The 23499-nt window shown below is 40.0% G+C and overlaps 2 protein-coding genes across 2 annotated transcripts; one reads left to right on the forward strand and one right to left on the reverse strand.

Annotated features, from left to right (window-relative positions):
• Window positions 1-710: 710 nt before the first annotated feature.
• LOC103358126 (lutropin-choriogonadotropic hormone receptor-like) lies at window positions 711-13859 on the forward strand. Its single transcript, XM_008282961.1, has 12 exons — window positions 711-718; window positions 2842-3027; window positions 3417-3488; window positions 4493-4567; window positions 4820-4894; window positions 8054-8128; window positions 8399-8476; window positions 8668-8736; window positions 9165-9239; window positions 11702-11890; window positions 12065-12118; window positions 12710-13859. Exons 1-12 carry the CDS (start codon window positions 711-713, stop codon window positions 13857-13859), a joined length of 2106 nt encoding a protein of 701 aa, XP_008281183.1.
• A 2404-nt stretch (window positions 13860-16263) lies between these two features.
• Window positions 16264-21821, reverse strand: gtf2a1l (general transcription factor IIA, 1-like). Its single transcript, XM_008282994.1, has 9 exons — window positions 21798-21821; window positions 21049-21150; window positions 20053-20176; window positions 19711-19764; window positions 18985-19068; window positions 18440-18888; window positions 17101-17340; window positions 16890-16979; window positions 16264-16794 (listed from the first exon to the last, which is right to left on the reverse strand). The coding sequence occupies exons 1-9, from the start codon at window positions 21819-21821 to the stop codon at window positions 16687-16689; spliced, it is 1275 nt and encodes a 424-aa protein (XP_008281216.1). The 3' UTR covers window positions 16264-16686.
• Between the last annotated feature and the right edge of the window lie 1678 nt (window positions 21822-23499).

The raw sequence follows: 23499 nt of genomic DNA on the forward strand, positions 1-23499 counted from the left end.
TATTCAACCATTGTGTTCAACTCTTCTTTAACTTGGTTGACAAGCCACCCTGTGAAAAAGCTTCACCAAGGGAACAACAAACAGAAGCACCCCGCCTGAGCTTCATCCATATCCATGGATGGAGTAAAATGGGCTTGCGGCTGTGGAAAATGGTCTAAAATCGACTTTTTTCACTGCTAAATTGTACAATTTATAACTTAAAACAGCATGATGTATTTTAAACAAAGTCCCTGTTGTCTAAGTTTCCTCTGAAGAGAAATAATATTCAGATATCGAAGATTTAACATGAAACCACATTATGTAGCTGTGTGCACTATTGACCACAAGTAAGACTGCAGTGACAGCTCCAGCAGTAACCTACGCCCTCATTAATAGTGTTAACGTTTTTCTCAAGCTTCATTTCTGCCATGTAGTTTTAAGTTAAGGAAGGCAGCATTGTTGGTTTCTTTTAGAACTGTTTCATCAGAAGTGAGGTTATATTTCTGCATAAATATGACCTAAAACGTCATCAGATTTTAACACAAGTTCTAAAAGTACACAAAGAGAACCCAGTTAAACAAATGAGGCAAAGGTATTATGAGCTGGCTGTTAATCTATTGAGGAAAATGATCCAGTGTTACATATTGAGTGAGTGGCAACAGTCTCTCAACCTGGAGGAATAGCAGTTAATTAGAAGGCAAAATTAGAGTCAGGAATTTTCAAACAACGAGATGAATTGGTGCCTGTTTTATTTAAAGAACAGGAATCTACCTAAGCATAACAGTCACATGTTTATCTATATGTGTCATGGCCCAAACAAAGGAGATTTCTGTTTCTGCTGATAGTCTCGCCTAAAGGACTCCACTAATTAGTTAGTAGGAGAGACTATGTACAAATAAAGGAAATCAAGACCACTGTTAGCCTCTCAAGGAGTAATCAACCAATTAACATCACTCCAAGAAAATGGCTGGTAACAGTCTGTGAGGTTAAAAGGTGAGGTTAAAGGAACCTGGTGCAACTTCCAAAAGCCTTTCTCACATTGACTAAAGTTAATGTTCAAGAATCTACCATCAGGTGAACACAAAACAACAGTGGTGTGCATAAAGAACATTGCTGTCCATCTAAAGACCGTGTGAATAAGTCAGAAGGCTACGAATGATAGGAACCTTATCCTCTCAATGAAACACGGTGGTGGTATCATCATTTGAGCCTTTTTTGTTGTGTCTGCGCCAGGACGGCTTCCTGTCATTGTCCATCAATTGTCCATCAACAACACATTCTGGATAATATCAGGGAATTTTGAAAGGAAAATGTCAGGATGTCTCTCCATAAACAAAATCTCATGAGAAAGTTGGTCATGCAGCAAGACACCAGATAAAACAGTCAAATCCTTCTACCAGGGAACAATTGAAGAAGATTAAAGTTAATGTTTTGCAAAGTCAAAGTCCCTACACTAACCCAATTTAAATGTTGTGGAGGGAGTTGAGTGAGCAGTTCATGTGGGAATATCTATCATTATCTGAGACATGAAACTGGATTGTATGAAGAAATCTATTTGTAGTCCTTTGTAACTCCCATATGTTGTGCCATATATGACACTGAACATCAAGTCCATTAACTAGATCAATTTTGAAAAATTTTGGATTATTAACACGAGAACACAGTCTTAAACTAAATTTAAACAAGAAACTTTTTTTTTTAAAAGTAGTACTGTACATAATGCCAAAATGGTACTATAACAATTAAACTCAGCATCTGAGAATTAGTTATTTTATGTTAGTAGCAGTAAAAATAAATCAATAAATAAAAAATTTAAAAAATTCTCTCTCTCATTATTCTGGCATTTAGCAAATAGAAATAATTTTGGGATTCCCAACTGACCTAAAACAGGAAAAGTTTGGTCACATTTAATGTCAGACAGAGAAAAAAAAAAGGTTGTGTGTCTTTTTATACAGTGGATATAAACTTCTGGTTTCAACAACAGAGAACAACAAAAACAAAAAAAATACCAGCTATTTGAGTTATGAAAATTTGTAATAAAATTATGTTCAACTGACAAAATATATTTAGTTAAGGGAACTAGCATTTCCTCTGTAATCAAAGTTATTTCTTGACAATGTGAAATAATGAAGGCATGGCAAGGGAAATCCTGAAATCATTAAGCTACATAAGTTATTTTCATTAAATCATCTCACACATAAATCTGAGTTTAAGTTACGATGACGATAGCGATATTAACTTGAGCCGATTACTAACATTATTATGTCCATCCAACCCATCAAAATGTTTGCTTAAAAGGTTAATCTAAATAAGTATTTTTTAAATATTTTTATCTGCATTCACTTAACCGGTAGGAATAGGTCATTTGAGTTACTTTTTAGAGGGTGGAAGAATATAAATATTCAAAACTTGAAAACTAAGAAAGAAAGAAAGAAAAAAAAATGTCACTCCAAAAAGTTCCTTTCCACCCCTGAAAACGGATTAATTAGACATGAGTGACAGCCCGGCTTCACTACATCACTTCTAACACCAGCACTTGGCAGAGCTTTTTTATGATCTCCACCCACTAAACGTCACATCTCTGCTGCTCAGCTGTCAAAAGAAAAAAAATTCCGCCTGTGTTTCACTTTCTTGGCTTCTTCCAGGCGAAGAGCTCCGCAAGCTCGCAATTACGACGGCACCTGAAGGCAGCAGCGGAGCCTGCACGCGCACATTATTGCACTTTTTTTTTTTTTTTGTCCTCTTTTGGCCTGGAATGATAAGAGGTAGAATTTGAAATAGCGGTGTCTGATCGTCAACTTTAGAAAGATCTAGCTGAGTTTTTTTTTTTTTCCCTTCTATTTGTATTATTGTTTGAATGAGTGGCCCGGTGTCACGCATGGCTCCCCGGGCGGTCTGGCTCCTGGTCGCGCTGTCCGGTGTCCTGGATGTGCGCCCCTGCTGGGCTTCTAGCTGTCCGACCATCTGCCGCTGCTCCGCCGACACGTTCCGGTGCAGCAGAGACACTCAGCTGGCCTCCCGGACGCCACAAGCAGCCGTGCTTCGACTGTAAGTAACCCAACTTCTTTCAGCTTTTCACTCTTAAAATCCTCCTATTGAGTGTCTCTGGTGCTTTACACTGAACAAATCAGTGCCTTTGTGGTACTTCATGAACTTTTCTATTATTATTATTATTATTATTATTATTATTATTATTATTATTATTATTATTATTATTATTTTCTCTCCATAGGCTCACAGTGTCTTCTGACCTCACACTGACTTTTTAATTCTCTTTCTGCCACTTTAATAATTCTCCAAGGACTCCTGGTGTGTGTGTGTGTGTGTTATGGTAAATGTCATTTTAAAGGATAACCTAAAGACATTTTGTTTTCATTTTCTTTTACATGTTGCAGCATAAATGTGATTTGAACTTGCTGTGCTTATGAATCTTGCAGAAGGCTCACTCATCTGCCCTTGAAAGTGGTTCCCACTCATGCCTTCAAGGAGCTGATCAACGTTACAAGAATGTAAGTTATGTTCTGCTTTATTATATGCAGTCTCCATGCTTTAAAATCTGTAAGAAAATGAATGGGTATTTAACATTTTCAACCAGTTTGTGTTGATTCTCCTCAGGGACAAGCCTTATCAGGCTCACCACATGCATGTGATAGGTTCATCATGTTCAAATTTAGTCTCTGTCACAAAATTCTGGAGTTTCAGGTGATAGAAGATGAAATAATAAAAAGAAAAAAAATCCCACGACACCTGTGTCAAGGCAGAGTGACATGTGTGGTCTGTCATCGATGATGAGCAGCTTCACTTAGATGATCATGTGAGAAAAGCTTTTTATGAGCTGTAATTATAACACTACATGGTGCAATCAGGAGGGGCTAAAAGAAGAAGATGAAGAAAAAAAAAGGAGGATATGCAGCACAGATGGAGTCCTTTAATTGTTTCTTGGTTTGAAATGGAAGCACGGTGACGTTATATTTAGAAAAACTGATTACAGTAGAGTGGGAGTCTGAAATGATGATTGCAAGAAAAAAAAAAAAAAAGGAAAATGGAGAGCGTCTCCTGAAAGAAGTCAGCCATCAGAAAACAAAGTGCCCAAGGACGAATCAAGAAGTCTTGTTGACTTTGTTTGTCTCCCGGCGTCTTTGTTTTAGTCCTCCTTTATAAACATCTTCACTTCTTGGCCTAGATGCATCCGTGATGTATGTTTGGAGCTCTTCCAAACGTGAGGTCCAGCATGTGTATGCGGTGCCCTAGAAGTATGAATCGCTGGTGATGGTGTTTTAATATTCCCCTCCAGGTTTGCGTCCCTCTATCAATCAACTCTGTCCTATTTCTAAAAGCAGTGCATTTTGAAAAATAAGCCAGGACAGAAATCCGTAACAAGCACTCGCGTGGCTCTTGATATCAGCTTTGCTAAAAACTCTATATTTACTGGCTCCATCCGCAACATTTCAAGGGGGCTTACAATCTTTTGTTAATCTGTTGACTGATGTGGAGCCGTTTCTTTGTGCCACAGTGAGATCTCCCAGAGCGAGCACATCACACGTATACAGAGACACGCTTTCCTCTCCCTCCACAGCCTGGCGGAAATGTAAGTGACACTTCACCTGCCATTGCATGTCACTTTTTTTAAACGTGATGAAAGCAATTATTCTTTTGGTGTGTGTTTTGCATTCCGTTTAAGCCCCACAGGATTAGTCCGTCTATTACAAAGCAGCGTGTTTAATCCTTGACTTTCAGAGCGGCTGATGTATGAATGGGGTTTTTCTCTGTTTGTTTGTTGACACCCTCTGACAACAATATTGTAATTACTGATATGTTTCCTCATTTTTTATTCCTGTAGTTCGGTGCAGAGCATCAACAGTCTGAGGGTTATTGAAAAAGGTGCCTTCACTGATCTGCCCAAGCTGAAACATTTGTAAGTCCACCTGTTTTTATCGATTTAAACCCCACTAACCTTTACAGTAAAGCTTTGTTGAAACCCAAAAAAAAAGCCAAATTATAGGTATTATTCCAAATTTGGTGAATGTTTTTGGTCTCCAGAGGATGAATCCTAATGACTCCAATCTCCTGGCATTTAACAGAAAAAGGGAAAACAGTACTCTGATTACATGAGCTGCTGATGCGCATAGACACAGCGGCCCCTTCAAGAGACAACGAAAGGGAACATTTTGAGTGTCTTGCTTATCCAAGACGTTCATTCTGCAAAACTTGCGGCCGGGAGACTTGCTTAGCATCAGAACAGTGAACGGTGCTGGAAATGAGGTGACTGGTTGTGATTTCGACATGCTGCGCCAACGCGGAGTCCGATCGGAGACTACGCCGCCAGTTCCCCAAGACAGAAGGAAGCACAAACGGTGCCAACATAAAAAAGAAGGAAGAGAGTCGGGATCCATGCTAGGCTAACCCCTCCAGACCAGCACGACCGTGGCTCCTACTCTCCAATGTCCGCTCCCTCAACAACAAGCTGGATGAGCTACGTTTGCTGGAAGAAACCCGCAGAGAGTGGAAAGACTGCCATGAGTTTGCTTTAAAGAAACATGGCTCCATGACAACATCCCAGACGGACATAAAGCTGGAGGAGATGACATTATTCCAGGTGGACAGACAGACAGCTCGCTCTGGGCAGCATCTACGGCTTCACCATCATCACACCATCGCGTGTCTTTTTTTGTGTCCCTGAAGACCTACCAGGACCTGGAGAGGTTCGCCATGTTCAATGTGATGGTGGCACACATAGACACAGCGGCCCCTTCAGGAGACAGCGAGAGTGAACACTTCATGTCTTGATGATCCCAGATGTGCATTCAACAAAACTTACTTATTAAATGATCCTGAAGAAACGCTCTCTCATCTTGCCAGTACTACTGTGGATGTCCTCACAGATCTGCATGTTCTAGAACAGGGGTGTCAAACTCTGGCCCGCGGGCCAAATTTGGCCCGCTTTGTAATTATATTTGGCCCGCGAGACAATACCAAATGACTACTAGAGCTGCCCGAGGTATTATGCTGTACAGTGCACTCACCGCTATACTACAAATCCCATAATGCCCTGTTGTTGTTTTGGCACGACAATCAGGACAGGACCCAGAAACTCCCTCTCCTCTGTGACAGTAGGCATAGCGACTTCACACTACAACTGTCACTGTGCCATTGATGTGTTTTTTTATTTAGAATTTGATTTTGCATGTCTCCACTATTAAGTTATACATAATGTATGGTAATAAGCGTTGCTTGTTCCATATTCAATGTTAAAGCAAAATTTGTTTCGGTCCTTATTAAAAGGTTCATTTGTTCAATGATGGCCCGCGACGTTTTTCAGGTTTTAAATTTTGGCCCACTGTGTTTTTGAGATTGACACCCCTTTTCTAGAAGGTCTAGAGTTACGCTTCCAAACCATTTAAAGCCAAGAAGGCTTTATTTAACGCAAATATGTAAGTCTGACACAAACAGAGAAGTTTTTAGGGGTTGAATCAATGACGGAAAAGAGGCTTTAAATTTGTGTCATGTTCCTCTCAGGATTAAATGTAATAACTTGGTTGATTTTGTTTCATCGTGTACCATCATCATTTCTAAATTTCATAGTGTCTGTTTGTTCATGAGAAAACACCTCCCAACATTCCTGTTGGCCTCAACTTCCCCTTTTGTTGGATCCTAATTAGCAAATGTGCAAATGCTAACGAGCTAAACTACTCGAAGACGGTGAAAACAGTCAAGAAGGATACTTGCTTAACTTGAGCATATCAGCGTCGTCAGTGTAAACATGTTGATAGCCTGCTGATTAAAGCACCGCTGTGCCTCTGTCTAACCTCGCACAGGTGCACAACTAGACACAGGTGGCAGACACAACCATGCCGGAGTCGAATTTAGTCACACAGCAAAGCACATTAAAAAAAAAACCCAACAGTCCTGCTTGACACACCTGCAGAATCACATTTACTCCTACTGGGTCACAAAAACAGCAAATTTGCACCTGTGTGCACAACAAACATCTTGTGATCACTGATTTCACTATGATCCATTTTAATCAGTTTTCTTTGAAGGAAGAAAGCTCAATATGTCTTCAAATGTGATCATTTCTCAGCTTTTTATCCAACACACTGATAGCAGGGGATCAGGCTTGTAGGGCATCATTTATCTTGGAAAATATACTGTAACGTTAAGTCTAGAAGGAAGCTGCAAGTCCACCAGTGGACCAAAGTGACTGCTGGCAGGTTGATTTAGGTTGATCCATATCTGGCTACTTACAGAGAAAACAGTATTGGTCACAGCGCAGCTTTGAAGGTACTGAAAATGAACAGTACTGTAATGAAATTAAAACAATGTGCTTTTTTTTGTAAATGTATTGAGTTTATAGGTCAGAGGAGAAGGATGGACATATGACAGTTTTACAAAATGATTTCTGTGCCGTTCAGAAACAGAATTATTATTATTAAGTGAACAAGACCCAAACATTTTCAGGTGTCACACAATCTAGGAAGCAAAATCGTTGTTCGTTGATAGTTAATAAGGCACCCCTAAGCCCACCTGTGGCTTTGTGAATGATTATGGGAATTGCAGCTTCCAGCATTTTGAATTTCAACTCATATTAGGCATCAAAAGTCAAGATTGAATAAATCTTGATAGTGTTTTTGTGCGGTTTTTTTTTCAGCGGATTTCATTTAAATGCAGTTATTTCTGTGTAATTTTCTGCACAGTGTTACTGAATTGAAAAACACATTTGGCTGGGTATGGGTTATTATTAGTGCCTCCTTACTTTGCAGCAATTTTATGGTGGCAGTTTGGGGTTTTTTTTGTGCTGTCAACTACAAACTCAGTCTTGGTGCTGTACTTCTTATCGTACGACCTTTATGTTCTACGCAATGGGGGAAAAAAAGTCAGTCTTTATGTTTTTCGCTGCTCCACGTTAAATGTGAAGAAACATGTCAAAGGTCACGAGCAGAGAGTGATGTGATGTTTTATAGAACCGGCTCCTGAAATGTCTCCGCCATCTAAAACTCTGTGACATTTTCTGGGTACTTTGAGAATTTGTTCTTATCTGCTCTTTATCGTGGGTCTCTGCCACCTGTCTTCACAGAAGCATCTCTAACACGGGCATGGTACACTTTCCAGACTTCACAACTATCTCCTCCATGGCACCAACTATTATCCTGTAAGTAATCCTATTAAAATATAGTGCGCTTCTAAACTGGATTAGTGTCTCTGTTTGTTGCGAAACTGGATGTTCTCGCCACGAGTGGAGACCCAAGTTGTTTATTCTGAGCCCAGATTTGGTTTTGTTCTATCGGTGTCACAATGTCAACATCTCTGTGTCACAGTTCATCAAACCACTTATTTAAAAAAATAATAAAAAAATGAGTATACATAATTTTGTCTAACTGATAATTTAGCCAAACAGTTATTATTATGTTTTCTCCCCCAGAGAAATGGTAGACAACATGAGGATCGACATCATCCCTGCCAATTCCTTCCGGGGTATCACAGAGGAGTACGTCGACATGTGAGTGCGGGAAACCAAATTCTCTTTGTTACCACGTTATCGGAGCTAAGAGCAACAATTTGTCACCATTTGTCAGGAATGTTTCTTGATGCGGCTTAATATGCTTATGTAATTGAATGTTCACTTCTCTGACCTTGTTGATAGGTGCTTTTGACAGCAAACTGAAATTTACAACACTGTGTCCTTGACAGGATACTGGTTAGAAACGGCTTCAAGGAAATTAAGTGTCATGCGTTCAACGGGACCAAGCTCAACACACTGTAAGCGTTCTCACAATCAAGATTTTTTTCAACAACAGCACAGCATTACAGTATGTTGCTTTGAACAATATTGTTCCGGTTAGAGTATTTTCTTTTCCTAATCATAAAAAAAAAACTGAGTGTACCAGTAAACAAACGTTATGTAAGACTAAACAAAGATTGGATGCCCTGTTGTTTTCTCGGTTTGCCCCGTAATGCCGAATGTCGATGGGGACGAGATACGTACAGACACCCTGAAGTCTAAAAATAATGCTTATCTTCCTCAGTGTCAAGTTGAGAAAACAAAAAGTAGATGAAAATGGTTTGGGGCGTTGTTGCCCATTAATGTGTCATCTTCGATTTTCTTTATTGCATGTTGAGTGCAAAACTGCAGTTTGGGCTTTGACGTCACATGTGTTGTAGCTGACTGTTTTTTGTGTCTTTTGTAGAAATTTGAGCGACAACAGGTATCTCAGTCACATTCAAGAAGATGCTTTTGAAGGAGCCACAGGTCCGAGTTCTCTGTGAGTAGTTAACGTTAATAAAATCACAAATACCATGCAAAATGTCATGACTAATCAGAGGTGGAAGTGTTCAGATAATCAATGTGTTCATATTGACAACGGATCACATGATGACTTGTATTTAAAAGGGACTTTTAGATAATTAATCTGCAGTTCATCTCAGTTCTGCACAGCATCTTTCAGCTCATTGTTTTGGATTTACACTCCAAAACTTAAATGTTTTGGCTCAATCCCATCTTTTTAAACAGTATCAGCCCTATCAGACAGCTTTGACGTATGCATAGTATTCATTATGTAGAAAAGGTGGATCGCCCTTTTCTGAATTTTACTGTTATTTTTTACTTAAAAATCCATCCATCCATTATCTACACACCGCTTAATCCTCATTAGGGTCGCGGGGGGGCTGGAGTCTATCCCAGCTGACTTAGGCTGAAGGCAGGGGACACCCTGGACAGGTCACCAGTCTATCACAGGGCTACACTTAGAGACAGACAACCAAGCACACTCACATTCACACTTACGGACAATTTAGAATCACCAATTAACCTCAACATGTTTTGGACCTTGTGGGAGGAAGCCGGAGAACCCAGAGAGAACCCACGCTGCACGGGGAGAACATGCAAACTCCACGCAGAAAGATCCTGGTGCCCCCACTGGGACACAAACCGGTGACATTCTTGCTGCGAGGCAACAGTGCTACCAACTGCGCCACCTTGCAGCACTTAAAAATCCTCTTTTGTTTTTGTTTTTGAACTCTACTGGAGCGAAAAGCACCATTCTTCCAAAAGATATTCATTCAGTTGGTGTTGTGATAATAACGCCTCACGCCCAGATCGCCCATATGAGTTCAATTGCATCGATATCTGATGACTGTGAAGGTCATAGCATTGATTCACGTCATTCTAATACTCATCAAACCATTCAGTGACCCCCTCATGCCCTATGGATGTGGACATTGTCATCCCATACGGTTGTGTTGGCATACAATACGCTCCCTTACTTGTTGAGAATATGGTGGAGGATTACTCATCTGACTGTATCACTGTTTTCCACATCGCTCTAGACAGCTGTCTAGGGTTTTTGCACCACTGAATCCAAAAGTAAGCATTCATCTGTGAAATGAGGAGTTTATGCACTGCAACCCTGATCACACGTGCGGCTGACTACAGCGTCCGACCCCATTTACTGACGTCTTTACAATAGATTTAAATGCAGTTAAGTCACTGCTCCTAATAAAAAACAAACCAGCCAAACCGTCTTTGTGACTGAAGCTCCTTCTGTCTGTGCCCCAACAATGAACCCTCTTTAATTTCACTTATCTGGATCCACAATCAACATCTGCTGCAATTTTTTTTGCACCTGCTAGAGGGCACGATTGGATGTCAATCACTTAACAGCACTGTGCAGCCTTACCTGCATGGAAGCATCTGCAGTTAATGTGTTTCTCTACTCATTTATTCACCTTTTATAATTTGTTTTCTATCCTTCAAGTAAATGTAACAGAATAAAAAAAAAGCACAATTTCCCTGTGGAATGTAGTTAAGCATAAAGCAGCATAAAAATGTAAAATGATTAAATGCACTTACTCTTTCCAACACTGGTAAAAAAAATTAATCTGTTCAATCAACAGCATTAAGGTGATTATATTTGAACTGGGTCATGAAGTAAGATTAATATTCATAACAATGTTTATTATTTCATTGTGTAAACATTAGGGTGGTGACAGCCCGTCTGTGTAAACAACCAACAAGGCAGGCAGGACTGCAGAATACTGATTAGTGAGCAAATAGCTAAGTCTGCTGCACACACAGCTCACAAGGTCTCTGATTGCAAGCAACTCTGTGTGGTTACGTCTTCTTATCTTGCTTGTGAATTAGTGTTTGTCGTATTCGCTGGCACACAGGAAATGCTAAGGATCTTTCTTGGAGTCCAGTGCAGCACATCTGGGTGTTTTTAGATGTGATAAATGTCAGGTTAGAAGTAATCCAGTCAAACGAAGGAGAGCAAAGTGAATTCTGGATGTTGTTTTGCGGCGGATAAGAATGTATTCAGTCAGTAATTACAACCTCTGTTCTAACACAAAGCAGTTTTGTTATGAACGAGCAACTCTTTAGAGAGACAGCATAATTTGCTCATTGGTTTGATGAATATGAAAACAATGTAAATTAGGAGCTTTGCTGTCACAGATACTAGAGCTCAATGAACACCTGTGGGAGATTTATAAAATTTGCCAGAAACAGCATTTCTTATCACCATCAACAAGACACCAAACGGCTTACTGGATAGACTGGCTTTGTAACCCTCCAGCAGGGTTTAAATGACACATGAAATTTAATTCAAGACAGACCAAAGGCTCTTTTAAGTGGTAGTCCAGTGCCTTATTAAAACAATGTTTTACCTGCAGTTGTTTCACCTCTCTTCACTGTTGATGTATGTCTACGTTCTGTGCGTGTGTGATTCAGGGATGTTTCCTCCACAGCTCTAAGCTCCCTCCCCCCTAAAGGCTTGCGGCAGGTGAGGTTTCTGAAAGCCAGCTCTGCCTTCGCTCTGAAAAGCCTCCCTCCGCTGGAAAGCCTCGCTGAACTGCTGGAGGCTGAGCTCACGTACCCCAGCCACTGCTGCGCCTTCCACACATGGCGCCGGATACAAAGGTAACCAACAGCCACTCCCAGAGATGTAACAAATCCATTCGCATCTGCATAAACAAGCACAGCTCTATCCGATGAATGCAGATCATGAGTGGGATGGTAATTAACAGCTGAGTTTATTGACATTTCGTGTGGTCTAACCTTTTCCTTTCTTTGTTTTTTTTCTTTTGTTTAAAGGGAAAGTGCCTTAAAGAACTTCACAAAGTTTTGTGATCTCAAGGAAACAGAGATGTAAGTTCCTCCTTTTCATATACAGGGTGTGTACAAAAACTATTGTGTGTGTGGAAGGGGGAGTGCAACCACCTGCCCAAATATGTCAAAATGACTGAGCAGTTGCAACTCATTTGTAAAAAGAAATTAAAATATTGTGCTTTAATGTACTCTTGTTGGCATAATAATGTTCACAGAGCATAAATACTAACCGAATTAGCAATTAGTTTACAAAATATAACAACCATTCTTCACTTTTGAGCTAAGTCCTGTCATTTTGCATAATGGATTTAAGTTTAGTTTTATGATCTGCAGTCAGATTACTCAACTGTTAATAACATACAGCACTATTTTGATTCTTAGAACTTGATCCTAGTAGTTTCTAGATCATTTTATTGGGAATAATAAACCATGCTGGTTGACCTCATATAACCTGTGGCATGTACAAAAAACCCCAAAACAGTTCAACTTGAATAACCTTCTGCTGCTCTCCTAAAAATATCATCCATCCACCCCTTTAATTTTCACACTATCCCTTACCGCAGGTAGTTTTCTGTGATCTATTTTTCTGGCAGTTTTATGTGATAATCCTAACATCTGTGTATTCTTCAGAGAGCCCACTGCAGATGGCACAAACCTCATTAACGACATCAACTTTCAGTATCCAGACCTGGAATTTGATTGTCTTAACAACCCCTTTGTCAAGTGCACACCGACGCCAGATGCTTTTAACCCCTGCGAGGACCTGCTTGGCTTCCCGTTCCTGCGCTGTCTCACCTGGATGATAACCGTCTTCGCTGTGGCCGGTAACCTGGCTGTTCTGGGCATCCTGCTGATTAGCCACCACAAGCTAACCATCTCCAGATTTCTCATATGTAACCTGGCCTTTGCTGATCTGTGCATGGGGCTCTATCTGATGCTAATTGCCTTTATGGATTTCCACTCCAGACAAGAATATTACAACCACGCCACAGACTGGCAGACTGGGCCTGGATGTGGCATTGCAGGGTTTCTGACGGTGTTTGCCAGCGAGCTATCAGTTTACACGCTGACTGTGATCAGCCTTGAACGCTGGCACACCATCACCAATGCCATGCATGTCAACAAGAGGCTGCGGATGCACCATGTGACGGCCATGATGGGGGCAGGCTGGGGCTTCTCTCTGCTGGTTTCCCTGCTCCCTCTTGTGGGGGTCAGCAGCTACAGCAAAGTGAGCATCTGTCTGCCCATGGACATCGACACACTGGGGTCTCAGATTTACGTGGTGGCTGTGCTCATTGTCAACGTTGTTGCTTTCCTGGTTGTCTGTTACTGTTACATATGCATATATCTCAGCATCCACAACCCGGAGCACTCCACCCGTCACGGAGACGCCAAGATCGCCAAACGAATGGCTGTGCTCATTTTTACAGACTTTGTGTGCATGGCGCCAATCTCCTTCTTCGCCATTTCTGCGGCCCTGCGCATGCCCCTCATTACCGTGTCTCACTCCAAGATCCTGCTCATCCTTTTCTATCCCATCAACTCCCTCTGCAACCCTTTCTTGTACACCATCTTCACGCGGGCTTTCAGGAAGGATGTGTGCCTGATGCTCAGTCGCTGCGGCTGCTGCCACGCTCACGCCGACTACTATAGATCACAGACTCTGGCGTCACACCTGACCGGTACACAAAAAATGCCCAACAGAAAACATCACTCACTCAGCTTTTACGCCTATCACATTAAGATGAAGGGTTGCTTTCTAAATAAGGGAACCACATGACCATCAGCACACCAAATTTTACTCTGAGCTTGAAAGCAGCACTTGCTGTCCAGCTAAAAATGTAGCATTTCTTCAAAATGTAGGTCAGGGTGAAGAGATCGTCGGTCTTGTGCACGGCAGACATCTGATCAGATTTGATCTTGGTTAGTTTGCAAACTGAGAATTTCACCAGTCAAAACCAAGAGACCTCAAATTGAAGACAACGTGTGCCGCAGGCTCCATTTCTGCACGGGCACTGTGGACGAGGAAGCAGCTGGATGGAGCAGGGATGGAGGAAAAAAATAGAACCGGCCAGTTTTTTGCAAAGCTGAAAGCAAATCAGTAATGATCAAGAACAAATTATATAAAGCAGCACTTTGGCAAGATGTTACAAAATAATGTTATTATTAAAAATGAGTAGAATTTATTTATTTCCCCCTAATAAGAACAATGTTTGTATTTTTTTAATACAATAAAGTACATGTGATTAAATGAAAGCCTTTGTTTTAGCTCATCAGAGATGAGTTTTAGTGCCACCTTCTGGTTTTTTGTACTGTGGAGACGTTTGGACTGAGAGGTTTGGAGTGCAGACATGCCAGAGCAGCCACGACGACTCAGTTAAACCTGGAGACAAGTTTGAGGAAATGTTTACAGTTGTTCCAAATGTCCTGTATTTTTACAATAAGACATTAGATTTTTTTTAATTAAAGTGTGGTTATTTGCTACTCATCTTGATATTTCCTAACAGCTATTGAAACAAACTTGCATACATAAGCTGGACAGAAACAGAGTGCATCATTTCAGGATAATCCAGGATCAGAGCGGCCTTCACCACAGACCTGCTGAAAATTTCATCTGATTTACATAGCTCGAGCAGTAAGAGGTCGCATTTCAGTGCATACTGTTCATTAATCCTATAAAACTATGGTTTCTTACTGCAAAACAAACTTGTGACCCCTGCATAAATTGTTTTTTGCTGTTGTAACAGTTGTAATGACTTTTTTTTTGCATGCTTTCATCTGAACCCTTTTTACATTATACAGTAATCTGAAGAAAATACACAGATTTAGTGCTATTGTACGGTAATTTGAAAGCAACATTTGAAGCTGGCATACATGAAATAATTGCCTTGAAAATTTCATACTATCAATATGACATAAAACCAAGGAAAGTTTATTGTACGGCCTGCAGTTCACAGTGTAATTTTGCTGTATAAATCAAGTCCTAATTAAATACTTGACTCCTCTTATTGCTTAAAAGTTAATATAATAGAAGAATTATGGGAAACCAAAAAGCACCTACTGGTAATTTCACAGAGAGAAGGAATGAACTACTTTTTGTAAATACTAGGTGCAGAATTTGTAAGCAAAAGTTTGTAAAATAAAATAAAATAAAACAAAAATGTGGACGTTTTTTTTTCCTCTTACTGTGTAGTAAAGAAGTGAAGGAAGGCGGTTCACACTTGCAACTACAGCCCATATATGTAGAATTCAATAATCACCAGGTTCTCTATTAAATATTAAAGATGAGCAGCGTTTGATCAACCTATTTGTTCTACTAACTTTCTTTAATGTGTCAGTTTTTCGACCTCAGATGACAACAGAAGACTTCCTACTCCAGCACACCTGTAGTGAGCTGCTGCAGCGTCTCATCAACATACATGCTGGCAGCCTGCTACAAAAGACCCATTGCTTAATTTTGTTAGTCTCTTAGTGGGAGGCAGATTTACGTATAAAATAGGACAAAAAACAAATCCCTAGTGAGGGGTGGCTGTCTACCAAAGGCAAACATTACATCATAAGAATGAGGAATGTGGGCTGTAATATAATATTTATAATGACATTATTCTATTTCTCCTAACTTCAGTTTCCTAGTTTTGTGCCTGTACGTACTCAATATAACATACAAGTAGAATTTATTTCTCCTGTCCTCGAAAAAAGAAAATCATTTCTCCCTTGTTCATCATAGTCATATTTTCTTCCTTTTCCTTCTTGTACCGACGCTGATATATCAGTGTGAGCCAGGAAGACTTAGATTTGTACTCGATCCATTCAACAAAATTACACTGTAAACTGTGAGTTTCTGTTCTGAGTTGTTTCAGGAGATGTCCCACCACTGTCTATCATTTTCTTTTTCTGAGATGTGACAAGCTAATTTAGCGCCTATCCAAACCACAGTCAAAACATGAATCCGTATTAGTCTGCATGCTGGCATTTAGCATTTAATTTTAGCATTATACTTTTTTTTTTATATCGCAGGCTAGTGGGAATAGTGACATGAAAAAAACCTCTTGATTAATTATAAAAACTGATAATGACAAGAAGGTATCACAAGCGTTGTGCAGGTTTGCGAAGAGAACAAAAGGATTCATCGAATGAAGCGCAGCAGTGCAGCTCAGTGTATTTGAAGCAGAATTAGCATAAGACATGAGAACGTTTGAAAATCAAACAGCATGTTAGTCATCTTCAAAGAATCATGTTCACAACACAAGCTAACATATTTGAGGTCAAACAATGTTTTGCTCCACTAATAAAGAAAACTGTTTTCATCAAAATATAATAGAACACAAATTCATGCTGTTTGTCTTAGTAAATTGGATTCACAAGCAATACTGTAAGCAATTGGCTGTAACATCATAAATGACTTGCGGTATTGCTGAGATAATTACAGAACAAAAAAAAACAAAACGAGTATCAGTAATTTTGCACAGTGGTGTCTTAACTGCCTGCTCTGTGAGCCAAATTAAAGCACCACCAAGAGGTCTAAATTCACTGATTGTCTTTCCCTTTTAAATCGTTGTTTCCTTTTCCAGCGTGATTATCTGATCTGTTAGAAGGGCCGAAGCTCTTTACCACTCTGCTTCCCCAACAGCTTTGGAGAACACATAGTCCCTGCCTCCGTAACACATCACTCCGTCTTTCAGGTGAAACTTCCAGCGGTTCTTACTGCGGTGAATCTGCGAGACGAGGAAACGTTCACAATAGCAGCAGTTAATATTCAGGATCTGTTGAGAGGAAAATATTGGCCAGTAGAGAGATGAATTTTTCTTACTTTGTCATACTGGCAAACAATTACGTTGTCAGTGTCGAAGAGATCCGGGATGTCTTGCTCAATCACGTCATCTCCTGAATTCAGGGGGTCCTAATCAGCAGAAGGTACATTGTGGGAAATTGTTCAAACATGCAATCAAAGACGGTGTTTATTTCATTTGGTTGCAAGACAAAAACCACGACTCATGAATATCAAAGTCATTCTCTCCTACTTCCTCCTCCACATCAGCGAGTTCATCTGCTCCCTCGCTGTCGCTGCTGGAGGAGATGCTGTTGCCGTCACTGCTTCCATTTCCTTCCTGCAGGGCCTTGATGGCCTCTGCGTTGATTATACCCAGAAAGTCATTCTCTTCCAGGGGAACCTCGTCTCCCTCCTCGAGGTCCGAGTTGTCCGCAGGGCCGTCCAGCTGAACGATGTCTGACAGGTCGCTGTAGTTGTAGTCCAGGTCCAGCTTAGCAGGAATTGCAAGAAGAACATTCACAAGTAGATGAAGTTCAGAGATGAGAAGCTGGTAGTGAGACTAACAGCTATTGTTAAATTACTATTTATTCCATATTTCAATAGTGAATACCTGAATTGGCTAAACATGATTTGTTTTACTGCATTCAGGTAGTCAGGACTTGATTCAAATTCATGTTGAGGCTTTAGAGAAACTGTGATGAGCATGATGTTGCATAACACAACCTGATGTCACAATAAATTGAAACTATTTCATATTACGTAAACTGGCATTCTAACATCTTGGTATTGAAGTTATAAAAAGTTGGGAGGCTCATGCCAATAAAACAATGTGGTCAATTCTGATGCACCAGAGACAGATTTCTTGGTTTAGAATTGGTCAGGCAAAAAAAAAAAAATGCTCGATCCTACACTTAATACAACATAACTCAATGTCTTTCATTAGACTCTTACTAGCTGATAACTACCCCGATTTAAATAAAGAGATTTAATGTAAACTCCTCATCATGTTAACACTCACTGGGTCCCCCTGTAAAGAATTCACTTAATGTCCTTCATATTATTTTATGTTAATCCAGTAAATACAAAGCTACAGCCAGCAGCTGGTTGGCTTAAGAAAAAGAAAAATCACCTGGAAACGTAAAAAAAAAACAATAGCCAGACATATGACAGTCTATTTAAACTAAGACATTTGTTTTTACTCATTAATTTTTAAATAGATTTTGAAAAGATCTACCAAGACAATACATGTTAATTAATAAGCTTTGGATGTCCTGGAAGGCAGGTTTAGTTACTTCTGTACGGATTAGATTTAACTTTACAGCCGATGCACGCAGTACAAGTACTGAGAGCCGAGCTTCCCTGCCTCAAGTTTTTATAAGTTTCTCAAACCGGCTGCCTGCTCCGGCATACAGATTGAGGAGCGTATTTTGTCAAAATGTGGAACCACTCATTGAATAATGCGCATCGCCATCTCAACTTTTTCTATGTCTTGTACTGGTATTTCCCTAAAGTGGGAAAAATTCTTCTCAAATTCTCCCAGGAACAGCTTCAGACTGGTTGTCAGTCTTCATAGGTGCTTGATTCCTCACCCGCTCTGCTTTCTCTCTCTCCTCCTCGATGGCCTCTTTCAGGATGTCATCGACATCTCTGGTCTGTGCCGCCTGTGTCAAAGCCTCCTCTGCGCTGTTGTGAAAGTCTGATAGCTGAGCGCAGGGTGAGGCGGTCACACTGAGGTTCACGGGTTCAGGCTGTGGACTCGGCTCAGTTTCTGCCAGCATGCCCTCGGGCTCTGGAGGGAGCTGGGGGAGGCAGCTCTCCTGACTTGGGGCTAAACTGGTCTTTGGCTGTGTGACAGAAGAGGCTGGAACAGAGGACGGCTCTGCTTCGTGAGGAAGGATGGGATGTGGTTGGACTGCAGCTGGCTGAGATGCAGGAGCTTCTCTCCTTTCAGTGGCTTTCTGTGCGAGGTGCGATACAGGCTGCTGACTTGCCGGGGCCTGAGTAACCACAACAGGAACATTGACCTTGTAAAGTTGACCTTAGTGAGACAAAACAAAAAAGAGTGAAACGTTAGTTCTACTGCTAGTCCACACTAGAAATAAAAACACTGTTAAGAGTTTAAGTCAATGCGTACCGGAGGCTGTTTGTAGAGTGACTCCTGCTGGTATCTGTACGGGGTAAGCCAACGCAGCAGGCAGAGAAAAAGTAGCAAGCGTCTCTGAATTGTTCTGCAATAAAATATTATGAGCAAAGAAAAACATGAGTAGGTACATCAAATGGTAAGAATAGACAGTCATCTTTTACAAAATGTCAGCTTATCAACTAAACACTTCTGGTCTGGTAATCAAACAATGAAAGAAATGTGACTATAAGGGCAAATAATCGCCATAATAATTTCACTCCTACAAGAAACTTCACACCTGACTGGCGACTAACAACTAGTGAATATTTATTATTGAAAGTTAATTAATGTTGGGATTTTCCAGATGAGCGCTGTAATTGCAAAACCTACATTTTTTTTTTTAGGGTTGACAAATTTTGACATCGTTTAAGCATCAAATAGAAAAAAAAACTACATTCAAACTGTTCAAATGTAATTGAGCGAGTAGATTAAATCAAGTTGGTAGAATTTGTATAACTGCTACTGAGAAAAAACCAAACCTGAGCGTAATCGATCAAGCAATTTACAGACTCAAATTAAGCAGCAGTGAATTTCCAAACCCAAAACATATTACCTACAATTTCCCAATAAGAAATTCTGCTGCTCTTAAGGTAGAAATAATTACAGCTTTTATTTGCTTTAATGTCTGCCCCTCTTATAAAGAGCCATATGAAGACAGTGAGCTGATGTAAATCTTGCTGACACTTGCCTTGACTGGGAAGCTGTGGATATTCTGACTGGCAGGAATGACAACTGAGGCTGAGAGCAGAAATCAGAGCAAAGCATGTCATACCTTCTCTCTGAATCACTTCAGAGTCAAATGTTTGAAGCATTTATGTCCATACGCATACCAGGAATATCTAAATTAAAAAGTAATGTGCGGTAATTTCCCACTAATTGTTTCTTACCCCTTTCAACATAACCACTGACAGGAACAGAACTGCTATAAAAACATTGTATGTTCGACTAGCTGCATTAACAAAGCAAAGATTGAGGATATTTTGCTGGTAAGCCGATAAGTTTCTAGCAATATTGGGTCACCTGTGAGTTCCCGATCATTCTCATTGTAGCTGGCAGGGAGCTGGAGCACAAAGTTGGATGAGTTGATATTGTTTTTCCTGAAGTCTTCCATTGCTTTTGACTGCATCATCTTTGACTCCCAAAGCTGCACAACAGAAGACACAGCAGTATGTCTACCTGGTATAGTGCATACTTCCTCCCTACATGATCTAACTTTGCTGTAACTGATAAACTTGAGCCAAGATGTGCATCATATGCACTGAACAAAAGCATGAAAACAGCATTTTATTACATTCTATTCATTCGTTTTAACACAGGGGGGATAAGTGTTTGCTGTTCCAGCACACAGCATCTCTGCAACAGAATGGGCGTCAGGGAACGACCAAGTGTGCACTGTACTGAAAATGATAATGTGAAAACAGGGTCATAGATCAAAAATCCCAAGCCTGTCACAAGTCACACACATGTGAAGCAGAGTTAATTATGTCATTGAAGCTGCTGGGGGAATGTTGTCCCATTCTTTGTAAATGGTTGAATGAAGAGGGCGAACATTTTGGAGGACAGGATCATGTTGTCTTGAAGTCCATCCAGAGCATCGCCTGTTGTAGCATGTTGTGTAAAACAATATCTTAGAAGACAAATAGCGGCATTGCGGACATCCAAGTGTCTAGCTACGACTTCAAATGACATGCCAGCATCCAGCAGACCCAAAGCTCATGCTGGTGTTTCTGTTGTCATCTGTGGCATCGTGTCATTTGAATAAAGCTGCATTATAAGAGGAGTGTCTGTGTACCTTTAGTCAAAATGTACCTTTTGTCACCGATCAACAGCTATTTATTTGATTAAATGTAACCCTTTCCAACAATAACAACAGAAATTAGTTTCTTAACCTTATCTCTAAGACAAAACAATACAACTTGCATGCTGCATTTATATATTTTTGTTCCGTCTTCAAGTATGGGATGTTAACTTTTTTTTTTGTTAAATGACAGCAGGCTTAAGTGAAATACAACTCACATGTCTCAAGTCATCCAGGACCCGGTCTTCAAGGCCCTCGTCCAGGAAGAGCTCCCTCATACTATCAATCACATCATCAATAATGGACAAGTACAGTTTGGCCTGCAGTTGTTTACAAAAAATAAATAAAAAAACTGCAAGTCAGAAGCTGCTTGGGAGGAAAAAGTGACTCACCACAACTAGATAGTGTATGTTAATATAAATATAAGTCCATATTCAATTAAAATCTGCCATTTCTATGTTACTGAGAACTGCAGACTGTCTCCATGTAACTAAACATATAAATGTTATTCCTCTGTCCAGATTAGCCTCCAGTGGTGTGTCAGTTGCCAGAAAGGGGTAGGCTATTCTTCAAAGTTAAATTAATATTTTCATTATATATTTCAAGTTAGACTCCACACTGTGAAGTTCAGTCAATTTAAAAGGAAAACAAAATACGTGTAAATTAATTAATACATTTCTGGGACCGACTTTTTAAAGAGATAAAACCGTGGCTGTCTTGCTAGTGCTAGCATAACTGTAAAATTGCTCATTTTTTGAACGGAGTTTGGCCTTGCAACGTGAGTACAACTGACAAAATTACAAACACATAGCCTGGCTTTAAACTCAGAATAAACAGCCTCTTAATGAGTAGAAATGGTGTTTTCAGGAGCACATTTATTATGCTAAGGTTTGCCGTTAAAGCCCGACACTTCTGTTATTAATTAGGCATTAGCTAAAGTAGCTTAAAAAAAAGTAGCTTAGCTCACCACCGGGCCTGTGTTGGTCAGCATGTTTCAGGGGGAAAAATAGATGCTGTCCGATTGTAGTGGGCTTCCATCGATTTGGAAACATAATACATATAATAATGGTGGAAAAAGTCAGACTGTTTTTGCCTACAGAGCACACACAGGTGATAGTGATCATTATCAGGCTCCACGGGGAGATGTGATTGGAGCAGAGGGAGGAAGTCATTCAGTGTTATGTGGATGTCCTGACGTTCATTTCCTCCATAAAATAACCTTGTGTTTGAAATGAACACAGTTGATTGCAATTTTAATCTCTTGCTTAAACAGTATAAAAAGTTATAGGTTCATCTTTGCATACCATTTATTTTACAATCAAATCACAGTTTTAAGTGGGGGGACAGTAACTGCAAGGCCTCAAAAGCAATCATGGCATCTTCTAATTCCTGTGTTAAATGTTTACTATCCCTGTCCAGCAGGACTGTCCTTTCCTAGTTTTCTGGATACTTTCTGGTTGCACATTTGGTATGGTGCAGGGAGCTCAGTAGCACTTTCCTGATCCCACGAGTGCACAATGCCAGGAGTTAAAAATATTTCACCTTTCGCAAAACACTTCATTTTGAACTTGGCGTTCGATGGATTTGTAGCAGCAGCAGCAGCAGGAGCCGTGACCCCTGCTTCCTCCAAGCGTGTGCTCGGCGATGCTGGCGCTCTTTCAACACTGTGGGTTGACTCCTCTGATGAGGATGAGAGGCCTGCAAGCTGAAAAGCGGCAAACATGAGACGCCCCTGTGGACGCTGCACTCGCTCAAAGTAAAAGGCATTTAACTGTCACCTCACTTCACAGCTACCCCGGACTCAGATAGAGACTTTTCTCAAATTCTAAAAGGAGGAAGACTCTCTTTGTTCTCATATAACCAATGGAACAATAGCTACAGTCCTCTAATGTATTCATACCCTTCCATTAAAGAAAAGGCAAAATTCACAATAGTCACTCAAATAACTGGAAACTGAAGAAAGTAATAATAAATCAAATTTGCTAAATTATAATTTAGTGAAATAAGTCGTTGCTTTTGAATTGTGTTTGAAAAGAATAATTAAAAAAAAAAAACTGTCTTGATTGCAGTGATGCCTCAAAGCGTTGTTCAACAAAATATTCCTTTACAGGTCCCATCAGCTTGTTTGCTTGTTTTAATATTTCTGTTGAACCACAATTCAAAAGCAATTTCATGATTTTCTTTAAATTTTTGCTTATTATTACTTTTGTCAATTTCAACTTATTTCAGTGACACCTGTTTTTTTCCTTCTTTAATGGGAGTTATGAATAAATTTGAGGACGACTGTATCCTGTGTCTATTCTAGTAGCACATACTTACCTTGGAGAATATTGACTGAATTTATGCATTAGAAACTGCAGTCAGCTTAAACTCACAAACACCCATGATGATCAACCAGAAGTTACAAAGAACAAAAAAATACTCTAGTTAGTTGTCAGATTTGATCAATTTACTAAGTTGACACAACTATTGTTGACATTTGTTAAACCGTTTTCCCAGTTTAAAGCTTTGAATCAACTCTTTTCCACCCATCAGTTCCAATTCATCCAGTAAAACTTTCAAGAAGTCTTAACATTAATACTAGAAATCCTAAAAAAAGTTTAATAGCTAACAGTTAAAAGGAAACAAGCTACGTCACAGAATTTTTTCTCCTTCCAGATCTCGACAGG

This window comes from Stegastes partitus, unplaced genomic scaffold (assembly GCF_000690725.1).
Source record: "Stegastes partitus isolate 25-593 unplaced genomic scaffold, Stegastes_partitus-1.0.2 Scaffold292, whole genome shotgun sequence".
Classification (NCBI taxonomy): Eukaryota; Metazoa; Chordata; class Actinopteri; family Pomacentridae; genus Stegastes; species Stegastes partitus.

Bases quoted from the DNA above. Each gene is read 5' to 3' on its own strand.
- LOC103358126 (XM_008282961.1), top strand. The intron at 8,129-8,398 runs GTAAGTAATCCT...TTTCTCCCCCAG, and splicing joins ATGGCACCAACTATTATCCT to AGAAATGGTAGACAACATGA. The intron at 11,891-12,064 runs GTAACCAACAGC...TTTTGTTTAAAG, and splicing joins ACATGGCGCCGGATACAAAG to GGAAAGTGCCTTAAAGAACT.
- gtf2a1l (XM_008282994.1), bottom strand. From the start codon at position 21,821: ATGCTGACCAACACAGGCCCGGTG. The intron at 20,177-21,048 runs GTGAGTTGTATT...TCTGTTGTGCAG, and splicing joins TCCTGGATGACTTGAGACAT to CTTTGGGAGTCAAAGATGAT. The intron at 19,765-20,052 runs GTGACCCAATAT...TCTCAGCCTCAG, and splicing joins GAATGATCGGGAACTCACAG to TTGTCATTCCTGCCAGTCAG.